The sequence below is a fragment of the Dendrobates tinctorius genome, unplaced genomic scaffold (assembly GCF_039654945.1).
Source record: "Dendrobates tinctorius isolate UK_male_01 unplaced genomic scaffold, ASM3965494v1 ptg000020l, whole genome shotgun sequence".
NCBI classification, from domain to species: Eukaryota; Metazoa; Chordata; class Amphibia; order Anura; family Dendrobatidae; genus Dendrobates; species Dendrobates tinctorius.
This window is the reverse complement of record NW_027361688.1, coordinates 17404882-17419281: the sequence shown is the minus strand read 5'-3', so window position 1 is coordinate 17419281 and position 14400 is coordinate 17404882. Positions and strand designations below refer to the sequence as shown.

The 14400-nt window shown below is 42.8% G+C and overlaps 1 protein-coding gene across 1 annotated transcript in view; it reads right to left on the bottom strand.

Annotated features, from left to right (window-relative positions):
* CRACR2A (calcium release activated channel regulator 2A) overlaps positions 1-14400 on the bottom strand; it is a 109032-nt gene that overhangs the window by 51521 nt on the left and 43111 nt on the right. The window contains exons 3-5 of the mRNA XM_073567807.1: positions 8748-8859; positions 6238-6427; positions 1302-1448 (exon numbers count right to left, since the gene is read on the bottom strand). Coding sequence (XP_073423908.1) covers positions 1302-1448; positions 6238-6427; positions 8748-8859 — 449 coding nt within the window. The remainder of the gene's footprint in view (positions 1-1301; positions 1449-6237; positions 6428-8747; positions 8860-14400) is intronic.

The following is a 14400-nucleotide window of genomic DNA, read 5'->3' as shown; positions in this document are numbered from 1 at the left end:
GTTCATCCTGTATATTTGATCTAATGCTGGAGATACCAGGGTGCTGAGGTAAGAAGAGCCTGCTCACACTGCCTTCCACTCTGTCGATCTGATCTAATGCTGGAGATATCTGGGGTGCTGAGATAAGAAGAGGTTACTCACACTGCTGTCCACCCTGTCTATCTGATCTAATACTGGAGATACCGGGGTACTGAGGTAAGGAGAGACTGCTCACACTGCTGTCTGTCCTGTCTATCTGATCTAATACTGAGGATACCAGGGATACTGAGGTAATAAAAGAGGCTGCTCACACTGCTGTCCATCCTGTCTATCTGATCTAATACTGGACATAGCAGAGGTACTGAGGTAAGAAGAGGCTGCTCACTCTGTTGTCCACCCTGTCTATCTGATCTAATGCTGGTTATACCAGAGGTGCTGATGTAAAACAATACTGCTGTCCACCCTGTCTATCTTATCTAATACTGGAGATACCAGAAGTACTGAGATAAGAAGAGGCTGCTCACACTGTTGTCCATCCTGCCTATGTGATATAATACTGGAGATACCAGGGGTGCTGATATAAGAAGCGGCTGCTCATACTTCTGTATTCCCTGTTTTTCAGAATAACAATATAAGTATCTCCAGGTCACAGAAAAGGAACTTCCTACTGCACATGCTCACAAGTTCCTGTCATAACATTTCAGGACAGGTTTCTCTCAGTGAAACAAGGCGGTGGCCATTGTAGGACAGATTTCAGTGTAATACGGTGGCAGCCATTTTATTTCTATAGGGATTCTATAGTGATTATCTCTCTAGGCAAAACGATTGTGATTTGATAATTAAATGTAATTAGGAATTTATTTATTTATAATGATATTTCCATGAGTTACTCAGGCATTTTGTATTCCCAGAGAACCCCTTTAAGAGAAAGAAGACTTCTCATCCAATAGAATATAGCATTCGACATATGCTAAAAGACATTAGGGATGGCCACCCATTCAGCCATGAAATCTAACCCACTATTCTGATGCCCCATTTCTTTGAAAGAGTACCATATACCAATGGATATTATGCAAAGAACTTCCAGAGCATACACCAAACATATCCATACAAGTCTAAAAACAGCGCCAACCTTTGTCTACTGGTCGTGCCTGGTATTGCAGGTCAGCTCCATTGGAATGAATAGCGCAGAGCAACAATACCACATATAATCTGTAGACAGGGTTGGCGCCATTATAAAGAATTCATCCCTGCTTTTATAGTCCTGGTCAATGTCTTAAACTCATCCGTCTATTTATTCATTCAATTATCCATTCACTAACTTTTTGAGCGCACACTCCATTTCATTCTTTTCCTCATTGGCTTCTTGAAGTTGTAGGAAAACTTTGGTGAGGATTTCTTCAAAACTCGAAAGCAGGTGAGGTTCATCCTTCCTTAGATCCATCCACAAACGTTTCATTGTATTCTCACTGCAATGAAGAAGAACAAATCCTTGTTAGGCTAAGTTCACACTGGGTGATTTTGCTGCTTTTTTTAATGCTTTTTTTATGATAATTTTCAGCTGCGTTTTACAGCCTATGAGATTTCAGAAATCTCATACAGACATTGTTTTTTTCGTCATTGGTATTTTATGCTTTGCGTGTTTTTTTGGACATAGAGCATGTCACTTCTTTCAGCGTTTTTTCAGCGTTTTTTATCCATTGACTTGAATGGGTGGTAAAAAAAAAACGCTGAAAAACGCACCACAAATGCAGGAATCATTTTTTGTGCTAAAACCTCATTCTATGGAATAGGACTTTTTTTTCAATACTAAACTTTACCAGCATGCACAAGAGACAAATCTAGCGTGCCAAAACCTCTGCCAAAAAAAAGTATCAAAAATGCAGCAAAAAACGCAAGAGAAAAAAACAAGGAAAACGTAAAAAAAAATAAAAATAAAAAAAATATATGGATATATATATAAAAAAAATCCTCCTCATCCTCCCATTCTTTGGTCATAGGAAATCCTCTGGATTGCTCATGTCCTCTCTCTTCCTCCTCCCTGTCTTGGGTGTTGCTGTAAGACAACTAGCTGCAGCAGGAGCCTCCCCCCTCTGTCCGCAAAGGTACAAAAGGATTATCATTCCTTCTCCCTAGAGTCCTGCCTCCTTAACATGTCACCAGAAGAAGATGGAACTAATCAACAGGAACTAAACCTCTGTATTTCTTACATCATTTATTTTAGAAATGTTAAATTTAAACAAACTAGTAAATTTTCTTGCTGACTGGGTGACAGATTTTAGCCCCGTGGGATCCAATATGGCTGTCAGCAAGCAGTTTGTGTTAGCATCTGGAAAACAAAGAGCTGAGTTTACTATATTTATGCTGCACGCAATTACTGATCCAGGAGCTTAAAGAGAATCCGTCAGCAGGTTTTGATATGAAATCCGAGAGCAGCACAATGTAGGGGCTGAGAGCCTCATTCCAGTGAGGTGTCACATACTAAGCTTTGTGTTGCTGCTTCAATAAAAATCAGCAGGATATTAACACTACAGGACTAGGTGCCTCATGCCTCCTAGTCCTTCTCCTCGGCGTATCTCCTCCTCACCACTGTCAATGTACACAGAAAGCAGCCAATCAGTGGTGTGGGCGGGGTTATTCAGAGCTCTGCTAGATCGGCATCAGAGAAAACTGCGATTGTTCAAAATAACATTAAGCAGCCCACTAAGTGACACATCACTGGAGTCAGGGTCTCAGCCACTATATCATGCTGCTCTCAGATTACATAGCAAAGACTTGCTGACAGATTCCCTTTAAATCAGAATTTCATCTCAGCTGGGGGGGGAACACTTGAACATTGAGATTTGATCAGTTCCCTGCCTTTCTCAAGAGCCATACTGGCCAAAGGAACCTTTAACAAGGGGTTCTACACATTTTATATGGAATTCTGCATTAATATATGAGTAAGGTCCTTATTTAGGACTCTCAACTCTTGACCAGAGGGGAGAGTGATTGCAAAGAGGATCTCTTGCTCTGTAGGACTTGACATGTCCTGGATTACAGAAACATGGGCGTTGTGTAATATTTCATTTCACCTGCGGAGGCACTGCAGGGAAAGAAAACACTTACTGGCAGGTTTCTCCGCAGATCGGAATCGGCAATTTTCCATCAGGGCTCATAATATGGGTTCAATTTCCGTTTCACATTGATATTACCTATCGCCTAATTATCTCATACCCGCGGAAATAACAGGCCCGGAGAACAAAGTCTGCTCCTGTAAAATCACCTGTATTATCCTAGAACAAGAGAAACCCTTCCTGGCCCCGGTACTTAGTAAAGCGAATGACTGATTTTCTTTGGAAATCATTTTGTGCAGCGATCATGAAACCAATAATGTGTTCTTTCAAAATGGACAAGAAATGCCTGGTTTATTCCCTACTCGCCGTCGTGTCATTGCGAGGGTCCGTGTAATTGCTGCCTAGAAAATTATCCAGTATTGTAGCAAACAGACAAGTGTTAATAGTTCCATATTTAATTAGCTTCATTCAGACCCCGACTATAATTGTGACCCGCAGTTTAATTATGTCGTGACTGGGAAAAAAAAGAAAAGGAATCTGAGACAGACATCGAGTTCAATTTTGAAACTTAAAGGGGAAGTTCACAAATTTTTTTTATCATCATTCTAATGTTTCTAAAGTAAAAAATAAAGCAACTTTGCAAATAGCTTTTATTAAAAATTTCCTATCGTTTTACAGTGGGTACGGAAAGTAACCAGATTCCTTTAAATTTTTCACTCTTTGATCGCAGCCCTTTGGTAAATTTAAAAAAGTTCATTTTTTTCTCATTAATGTGCACTCTGCACCCCATCTTGACTGAATAAAAACAGAAATGTAGAAATTTTTGCAAATTTATTAAAAAAGAAAAACTGAAATCTCACATGGTCATAAGTATTCAGACCCTTTGCTCGGACACCAGGGCCGGCCCGAACGTATAGGCGAACTAGGCGGCTGCCTAGGGCGCCGACCCAAAGGGGGCGCCAGAGAAAAAATAGAAAAAATTATAAAAAATCTTTTCAAAAGGCAAAAAGTTTTAGGGATGGAAAGAAAAGTGTACATATTTAAGGGCAAATATGACGCAAGAGAGGTTGGTTGGGTTGGCAACAATTTCGATAGAATCTGAAGTTGCTAAACAAATTAATCTCGGTGACTTAGTGTCATCCTTTTAAAAAAAAAAAGACAAGGAAACAAAAATTTTAATTACCTATGGTCGTTTTTGTTTTGTGTTATTGATTACTTTGTATATATTTGTCCTATACAACTTCTCAGAAGATTAAAGAGTTAGGAGAGAGTTAATTAATCATTGTTGTTGTGGTTTATTTTGCTCCTAAATTTATATCCCAAGTTTTCATCTACTGCCAAGAATAGTAGGGGCGCAACAAAATAGTTTCGCCTAGGGCGCCGTAATCTCTCGGGCCAGCCCTGTCAGACACTCATATTTAAGTCACATGCTGTCCATTTCCATGTGATTCTCCTTGAGATGGTTTTACTCCTTCATTAGAGTACAGCTGTGTTTAATTCAACTGATAGGACTTGTTTAGTAAAGGCGCACACCGGTCTTTATAAGACCCCACAGCTCACAGTGCATGTCAGACCAAATGAGAATCATGAGGTCAAAGGAACTGGCTCAGAGACAGAATTGTGGCAAGGCACACATCTGGCCAAGGTTACAAAAGAATTTCTGCAGTACTCAAGGTTCCTAAGAGCACAGTGGCCTCCATAATCCTTAAATGGAAGAAGTTTGAGACCACCAGAAATCTTTCTAGACCTGGCCGTCCAGCCAAACTGAGAAATCATGGGAGAAGAGCCTTGGTGAGAGAGGTAAAAAAGAACCCCAAGATCACTATGGCTGAGCTCCACAGATGCAGTAGGAAGATGGGAGAAAGTTCCACAAACTCAACTATCACTGCAGCCCTCCACCAGTCTGGCCTTTATGGCAGAGTGGCCCAATGGAAGCCTCTCCTCAGTGCAAGACATATGAAAGCCCACAAAGAGCTTGCTGAAAAACACATGGAGGACTCCCAGACTATGAGAAATAAGATTCTCTGGTCTAATAAGACAAAGATTGAACTTTTTGGTGATAATTCTAAGCGATATGTGTGGAGAATACCAGGCACTGCTCATCACCTGCCCAATACAATCCCCACGGTGAAGCATGGTGGTGGCAGCATCATGCTATGGGGGTGTTTTTCAGCTGCAGGGACAGGACGACTGGTTTCCATTGAAGGAAACATGAATGTGGCCAAGTACAGAGATATCCTGGATGAAAACCTCTTCCAGAGTGCTCTGGACCTCAGACTTGGCCGAAGGTTCACCTTCCAACAAGACAATGACCCTAATCACAACTAAAATAACAAAGGAGTGGCTTCAGAACAACTCTGTGACCATTCTTGACTGGCCCAGCCAGAGCCCTGACCTAAACCCAATTGAGCTTCTTTGGAGAGACCTGAAAATGTCTGTCCACCAACGTTCACCATCCAACCTGACGGAACTGGAGAGGATCTGCAAGGAAGAATGGCAGGGGACCCCCAAATCCAGGTGTGAAAAACTTGTTGCATCATTCCCAAGAAGACTCATGGCTGTACTAGCTCAAAAGGAGCTTCTACTCAATACGGTGCAAAGGGTCTGAATATTTATGACCATGTGAGATATCAGTTTCTTTTTTAATTAATTTGCAAAAATTTCTACATTTCTACTTTTTTTCCGTCAAGATGGGGTGCAGGAGTGTACATTAATGAGGAAAAAATGAACTTTTTGAATTTAACAAATGGCTGCAATGAAACAAAGAGTGAAAAATTTTAAGGGGTCTGAAAACTTTCCGTACCCACTGTATGTCTACAGATCTTTTTAAGACCTCCATGTCTACATGGTAACAGACTATAAGCAAACCCTTGTAGCCTGATCTAGTAATTATATTCCTTTTCATTGGTGCCCTACATTCTAACAAGTTACATACACCTACATACATGTTAGATGGCCAACCGACCCATTATATATCACATTCATCTAAGGGTTCTGGACACTTTTTTACTACTATTTTTACCCATCTGGCCACTAGAGTGAATCTGGAAGTCATGGCTCCTTCACTTATAGACATTCGAATGTAACGTGATGGATAATATGCCAGTCGTGCCAACATTTTGACAAACTGTGTCCATTAATTGCCAGTGGTCCATAAAAAAACAAGGGATCATCCAAAAATGTCATAATGTACTGTACTTACTCTTCCAAAAATTTGTTTGCTCCCAAAGCGTCTATCAGGTTGTAGAACTGGGTGTTCACATCTTCCTCCTGGACATCGTGAGTGTTTTCTTCCCATTTGGTCTTACGCATGTTTTCGAATTCGAGCTGCGCATCAAGGTCCCCTGGAGGCGCGTCCTTTATCTGGGTCTCTTCTCCATGTAAAAAGTGACCTAAAATATTTCAAAAAGTTGACCTACCACCGATGAAAATTAAATTATTGGTGTCCAACATTGACGATGAAAGCGGTACAATACAAAGGTCACTTGTGACTGTGCCTAAGAATTTTTTTTAACATTGTGAGTGAGTATAAGGCAGGGGTCATACTTGCGAGTACGATGCGAGAAACTCGCATCAATACTCGGCATTGCCGCCGGCACTCGGGACCGGAGAACACGTGTCCTACCCTGGTCATCTTCTCCTCTATGATAGGCTACACTTCCACTTCTTATCTAGGCTAGAGAACGCTAACTATAGGCCCCCATGTGCCTGAGATAAGAAATCCTTCTGCCACTTCACATTGTTCACTCTTAGAACTTGCTATCTGACTATGGTCTCCCTTCTTCTCACACAACACTCGTTTTGATGCCGGTCTGCTAGACCATAGGTCCTTCCCTTTTCAAGACTTTACCCTATCTGCCTCACAAACAGGAAACTGAATCTCCTATGCCCACTTAACTCCTCCCGTGATGGGCTGACCCAAGTCAACCCTGTCCACTGGTTAACGCCACAAAATAGGTAAAACAACTTACAAAACTTGGCAATGCATTATATCACTATAGGATCTTCAAGGGGGTTTTGGACATCTTCTCCTGGCTTCTCTTTTAAGAGTTTGTTGAGTTACCAATACCCACTCTAAATGCAACCAGCCTCATGGTTTCACCAGACTTGAACTCACAGACCATTTTACAAGCCACAAGGTTACTAGTCTCCCACAATCTACTGGTTGATAACTCTCTCGGGGCTGAGTCTCACACAACCCATACAGTGTCGTAGACAGTTTCTCCCCATCAGCTCACCGACTTCCCTTCCATGACAAAAGTCTAGCCTTGCTGCTCGAAACCGATCTGGCCCTTCTGGATCTCTGCTCCAACGTCAGTGATCCACCATCTGGCTTCCGATCACAGTCATTGCTTCTGCTGACTTTTGCTTATGGCCAACTGGCACAGTCCTCAATTGGACAATCTCCTACAGCACTCATAAGCCAGCAAGAGGTTCCTCCTGCACCTCACATGGTCTCACCACACATTTCATGACCAGTGGCAAACTCTGCCCTTCTTCAGACTGTACTCTACCCGGGTGTAAGTCTGTTCATTGCTGCTAATGTACATGTGCCTCTCCTGAAATAACAGGAAGTAAGAGTCTAGAATAACCCTAGTGGTCGGTGGGAGAATAACAAGATCTTTATTTTCTTTAACCCTTTAATATAATATCACGTACATGTACTATATGTGATAGAGGGGTGATCATGTGTGAAAGGACGCAGGAGATGAGCTATGTCCGTGACGCAATTGTGGGGCGCCCATGTGTTATTATGGCTGCTGGAGGACCCACTTACTGCCATCTTTGTCCTCCTCTGAAGCTCAGCTATGTGCAGAGGCTCATAGGAGACCAAGATTTATACAATATAAACTGCAATATAAGTGATCAGCCGATCGCAAGTTCAAAGAATAAAGTTAAAAAAAAAAAAAAGTTTTTGAAAATATAAAAAAAATATAACAGTTCAGATCATTCTCTTTTTCTGCAATAAAAAAATAAACATATTTGGTATTGCCATGTTCATAAAAGTCCAATCTATCAAAAGACAAAATGAATTAATCTGATTGATAAATGCTGTAATGAGAAAAAAAAAAAAAAAATTCCAGAAATGTGTTTTTCCGGTCACCACTTCTCCTTAAAAAAAATGCAGTAAAAACAGAAAAAAAGCATCATATATAGCCAAAAATATCAATAAAAAAATGTTTTCTTGTCACGCATAAAACAAGCCCTGATCCTGCTCAATCAATGGAAAAACAAAATGTTACCGGTCTCGGAATGTGGCGACACAAACACCCCGAATTTTTTTTTTTTTTTTTTACAAACTTCCGAATATAGTTTCTCTAGTTAAATAAAAGTAAAAAAACATATACAAGTTTGGTATCATTCTAAAAAAAAAATAGAATAAAAACAGAATGGAAGAATTGAATTTACTTTCCTAATTTCTCCATCACATCCTATGGTAAAATGAGTGGTGTCATTCAGAACTACACCTCATCCGGGCAAAAGAAAACGAGGCATCCTACCAGTATGTGGATGGAAAAAAAAAAAGTAAGGTTTTGTGAAGAAGGGGAGGTAAAAAAACAAACAAAAAAAAAATCACAAAAAACAAAGATCAGCTGTGGAGGGAAAGGGTTAAATACAGATTGTGATATAAGAAAAGAAAACATTTTAAAAAAAAATGGCAAACTTTTCTTCTGACACATTCCATTTCAATATCATATAGAGAACACTCACTAAATCCTGTAGTGAATTCTTCCAGTGTCAGATATCCGTTCCCATCAGAATCCAGAGTATCGAAAACTTTTTCCAGTTCGTCAAAGCTGAGAGGTAGCTCTTTATGAAGCCTCTAGAAGAGATGAAGAACGATGTAAAAAAAAAAATCTTCTGAATCTATCGACTTCGTTATTTTTATGCTATGTGGATCAAAAGGAAATGATACAAAATCCTTTCTGAGCTCAGATATAATAACTTTTTCTGGACGTCCCCTTAAATGTGCAGGATGGGAAGGGAAGAAAGGGAAGTTCTAGCACCTATAGTACTGGCAGTTGACGAATAGGCACCGCCCACTTAAGAAAAGTGGATCCTGCTTTGAGCAGGTGGTTGGACCAGATGGCCCAGGTGGTCCCTTCCAACTCTACAATTCTATGATTCTATGGAAGACAAGTCACTGAACTTGAGTATTGGCACAGGTCTTGGACATATCAGTCTGATATGAGCACCGAAAGAAGTATGGGGGTTTCGGGTAGATCATGAGTTTCTACAGATCAGGTCTTGTGTGTAGGGATTTGTAGGCAGATAGATCATCAATATCAAATATTCCTACTTTGTAAAATCAGAAAATGGATGGAAATGGTCCTAGACCCAATGAGGATCTAGTTCCCGCAATACCATGTTTACTTTATGCCTACACCGATCAATACGTGCCGTGCCCTCAGATCCATATCAGGATACACCTGTAGAAGGTCGGAGTCTTCGTCTATCCTATTGCTTTTTATTCAACAGTATAGGAGGGTCACACTAAGACTTTATCTCTACGTCCTCTACCTCCAGTGTCGGCTCACCAGTAGAACTGACCCTAAGGATCCACTATAAAGTTCACAACTCAGGCTAGGTTTACACTCGAATTGTAGTATTTGTTAGGAAGCTCAGTCATAAGTTGCTGACGGACACCTCAAAGGATACTGGGCATGTAGCGTATGTGCTGTATGCTGAGAAGAGAGAATCTGTCACAATCAGGGCCCGCCGGAGAATTTACCGACTCTTCGGTGGGCCAGTCCGATCCTGTATTCCTCAACTACTGAATCCAACAACTTTTTTACGCACATACAGTGGATAGAAAAAGTCTACACACTCCTGTTAAAATCTCAGGTTTCTGTTAGCTAAAAATAGAAATCATACCAAGAGATAATTCCACTTTTAATGTTGCCCATAATCTGTACAAATCCATTTAGAAACAAACTAAAATAATTTTGAAGGGGAAACAAAAATAACAATTCTAAAATAGCGTGGTTGCATAAGTAAGAACACCTTCTTATAATTGGGTTGTGTTCAGAATTAGTACATTTATACTCATGTTACATAATAGTCAGTGCACAGCAGCCATCATTTACAGTGATTCTGATTTAGGCCTCTTTCACACATCAGGTTTTCGCCGTCAGGCGCGATCCGGCGCTTTTGACAGAAACCGGATCCGGCGAAATGCAATGCCGGATCCGGTTTCACCCACATTGACTTGCATTTGCGCCGGATCGCGCCGGATGGCCATGCGTTTCATCCGGTTTTCGCCGGATCCGGCAATGTGTCGCAATGTGTCGCGATCCGGCGTCTGGAAAAAACGTCTACTGTAACGTTTTTTGTCTCCGGCGAAAAAGCCGGACACGCCGGATCCGGCGCGTCCGGCTTTTTCACACAATGAAAGCCTATGAGCGCCGCAATGCGCCGGATCCGGCGAAAGCCGGATCCGGCGGCCGGATCCGGTTTTTTGGTCTGAGCATGCTCAGTAGCTCTGCCCACAAGACATATATAAAAGCAAGACAGTGGGACCCACAGCCACACCCAACATGCCACCCAAGAAAGCAACCAAGCGAAGCAGGAGAAGGCAGGAGACCACTGCAGCACCATCAGCACCTCCACCACCCCAAATGGAGCAGCAAATAGAACATGCTGAGGAGGGGAGGCCAGCAGCAGATGAGAGACGGTAATTATCAAATCCCCCATTCCTCCAAACTAGGGCTATTGAATATCAAGATATTCATTGGCCCTTTGTTTCTCTTTATTCAACAGCCGCCAAAGAGATGCAGCAGCAGCACCATCAGCACCACCCCAAATGGAGCAGCATGCTGAACGGGAGGGGAGTCCAGAAGCAGATGAGAGACGGTAATTATCAAATCCCCCATTCCTCCAAACTAGGGCCATGGAATATCAAGATATTCATTGGCCCTTTGTTTCTCTTTATTCAACAGCCGCTAAAGAGATGCAGCAGCAGCAGCAGCAGAAATGGCATCACTGGCAGCAGCAATACCCACAGCCATGGAGTCTGGCCATCAACAGGACAGCACATCTTCCTCTGGGAGCCCTCCCTCGCATCGTCAGCGTTTGACGGTAAGTTTTTATTTCCAAAATCCATCATCTCTGTAATATATGTCTATTCATTGCCTTTTATTTCAAAACAGGAATCACAAGATGAAGAGGAGCTCCCAGAAGAAGAAGGAAGGGGTGGACAGACACCTGGAGTGGGCTCACAATTCGTAAGTTTTTTGCATCAAACGCAGAAACACAACATCACACTACACACAACACATAGAAAACAATGTTCTGCAGACCACACACAGCAAACAAATGCCTACATCCAAACTCATAACATTTTTTGTTTTCTTCTCTAGTCTTCCCAATCTGGTGCTCGGCCAAGAGGTCCTCGCAGTGCCTCCCAGGGTCGTCGGCGACAGCAATGCGGCGGTCACCAGCGTGTAAGTATAAATATTTTTGCTTTGTTTTTTTGCACTTTTTATTTCATTTCTTTTGTGGAGGCTAATTATGTTATTTTTGTCTTTTTCTTTAACAGCCTTCACAGCGTGCTCCCGACTCTGACGGTGAGGATGGAGGGATTGATGTGGACCGCCTCATCGATCTCGTCAGAGAAAGGGAGCCGCTCTGGAATATGGCTGACCGCCGCCACGCTGACCTGATCATTACCCGACGACTCTGGGAGGAAATCTGTTCGCTCCTTGTGGGCCGCTGGGAGGACCTCGATGTTCGGGCCCAGATTAAAGAGCGTAAGTATATACAGTACCGGTTGCTTGATGTAAACCAGTGTTTCCCGAACTCCAGTCCTCGTGGTCCCCACGGATCATGTGTTCAGGATTTCTATTTACTATGGAAATCCTGAAAACATGACCCCTGGGGACCATGAGGACTGGAGTTTGTGAAACACTGATGTTGTATACTAACCACTCCTTTCTCGTTTCAGGGAACAGAATTGTGAATCGGTGGCGGTCTGTGAGGGATCGTTTCAAGAAGGAGTTCAATAAAGAGATGCGGGCCCCGAGTGGATCTGGAGGACGCAGGAGCAAGTACAAGTACGCACAAGCCCTGTCGTTCCTCCGGGAAACAATGCTCACCAGAAGGTAAATATTACACACCACATGTGAAAAAAATGTTAGATGTAACTTTTTTTTTTCAGCCAGGGCCATACCATGTCAGTATTTTAATTGTTTTTTTTTCTCTTTATTCCACAGCATGGTGAGCAGCACTCGGGAGCCTGCACGATTGGACCCTTCTGAGGCGATCCCTGAGGAGACCGGCACCGAGGGACACTTCGACCGCCCCGGTACATCTGCACCTTCCCTGCCTTCCCACACATTCGACCCATCTGTCCCATCCACCAGCACAGGAGCATCGTGGCCGCCTACATTACATGGAGCTGCTGGTGAGGAGATCGCTTTCCCTTTACCCCACCCTTCTGCCCCTGCCGCCTCTAGTACACCTGCGGGTACTGGGCGACAGCGGCAGAGGGGTCAGGAAAAGAGTTATGCGCAAGAGTTATTGCATCTGAATGCATCTTTCCAGAACTGTCTCAAAGTCTTGTCAGAGCAAATCTCCGCAGGCTTTCAGCAGATCAACTCCAGCATTCTGGAGGTGAAGACACTTCTGCAAACCATGCATTCAGAAGCAAGATCTTCGCCAAACCACACCTTTTTCAGGTCTGTTGTGGAGCGCATGGCAACACTATCTCCTACCCAGCAGATGCATGTAATGCATTCGTGCCACGGTGCTCTACAGCAGGTTACCTCCCAACCTCCACCTCCCACCACTGTAGTTCCTCCACCTGCACCCCCTCCAGCCACTTTCCATCCTCCCCCTCCTATTACATCTGCACCCCCTCCAGCCACTTTTCATCCTCCCCCTCCTACTACATACCAGCAACCTGCCCAGTACCAGCAACCTCCCCAGTACCAGCAACCTCCCCAGTACCAGTCATCTCCCCACTTCCAGCAACCTGCCCCGTACCAAACTCCTTCCCCGTACCAAACTCCTTCCCCATACAACTTTCCATCAACATCATCTGCTCCTACAGTCCCTGCCCAACCCTCCACTCCACCGCCCACCACCTCTTCTGCCTCCCACATGTCCACCCATTCTGTAGCTTTTTCCACACCTTCACCTCTAACTGTTCCTTCCCCACCACGATCCCAGTCCTCTCTCCACACACCCAGTGTCGAAGTGTCCCGCAGCCCCTCCAGCAGTATTTCCACCCCACAGTACACAGAATTGTAATGTGTGTTTTTTGTAATAAAAATGCCCATTGGGTTTAAAACCTTTCTAAAAAAGTTTTTTTGCACTTTAAAAACATTTTACAAAAAAAAAAAAAATTTAAATAAAAGTTAAATTATCGTTTCACAATGGTTGTCTGTCATTTCTTTCTGCGGCGAACTATGTTTTAAAAAAAGGTTAAATACAGGGTATTTCAAAGGTAAAAAGGTATTCAAAACCAGGTATATAACTGTGGGTAAATTTTAGCTTTTTGCCACAGTTGTGTTCCTGGTTGTGTTTGAAGCAAAGTATTTCACCTAAAAAGTTGTGTTTATTGTTGGTGATTTCCTACCAATGTACACAACTTTTGTTAAAAAGTGAAATACTTTGCATAAAACACAACCAGGTACACACCTGTGGCCTAAAGGTAAAAATAGTAAGACCATGACAAGATAGCCAACTTTGGTTGGCAAAGGTATATACTGTTGGTCCAGAAGGTACACAAGTTTAGGGCACAAATCTTTCACACTCTGTCATCCCAGTGTACTCTGCCTTGAGGTGACATAAAGTATAGTGGAAAATTGTCCCTGAAACCGTCACAGAACTTCTAGTGGTAATATTTCCAATGACAACATCCATCTTCGCCAGTAACTTGCTCTTCTCTCCAACCTGCACTTTCTTCTCTACAACCTGTCAAAGAAGGGCTGTAGGAACATGCTATATATAGTTTTCCAGTAGCCAATCCCGTTCGGAAGGCCACAAGGGTCAATTTTAAAAACCGGATCCGGCGTAATCCGTCGAAAAACGGATAGAAAAACGGATGAACCGGATGAGACGGATCCGGTTTTGTCTGTCAAGAAAAAGATGGATCCGGCAGAAAACCGGATCCATCACATCCGGTTTTACTAAACATTTGCCGGATCCGGCGTTCCGGCACGACGCCGGATCGCGCCTGACGCCGAAAACCTGATGTGTGAAAGTAGCCTAACCCTATATAAAATGTTGCTGTTCTAAGGAGATCTTCCTGATGTTTTCTCAGTTGCATTTACTGCAAGAGCCATGGTCCATAAACAGCTGACAACACAGCAAAGGGATCTCATTGTTGAAAGTAAGAAATCATTCAGGAGAAGGGTACAAG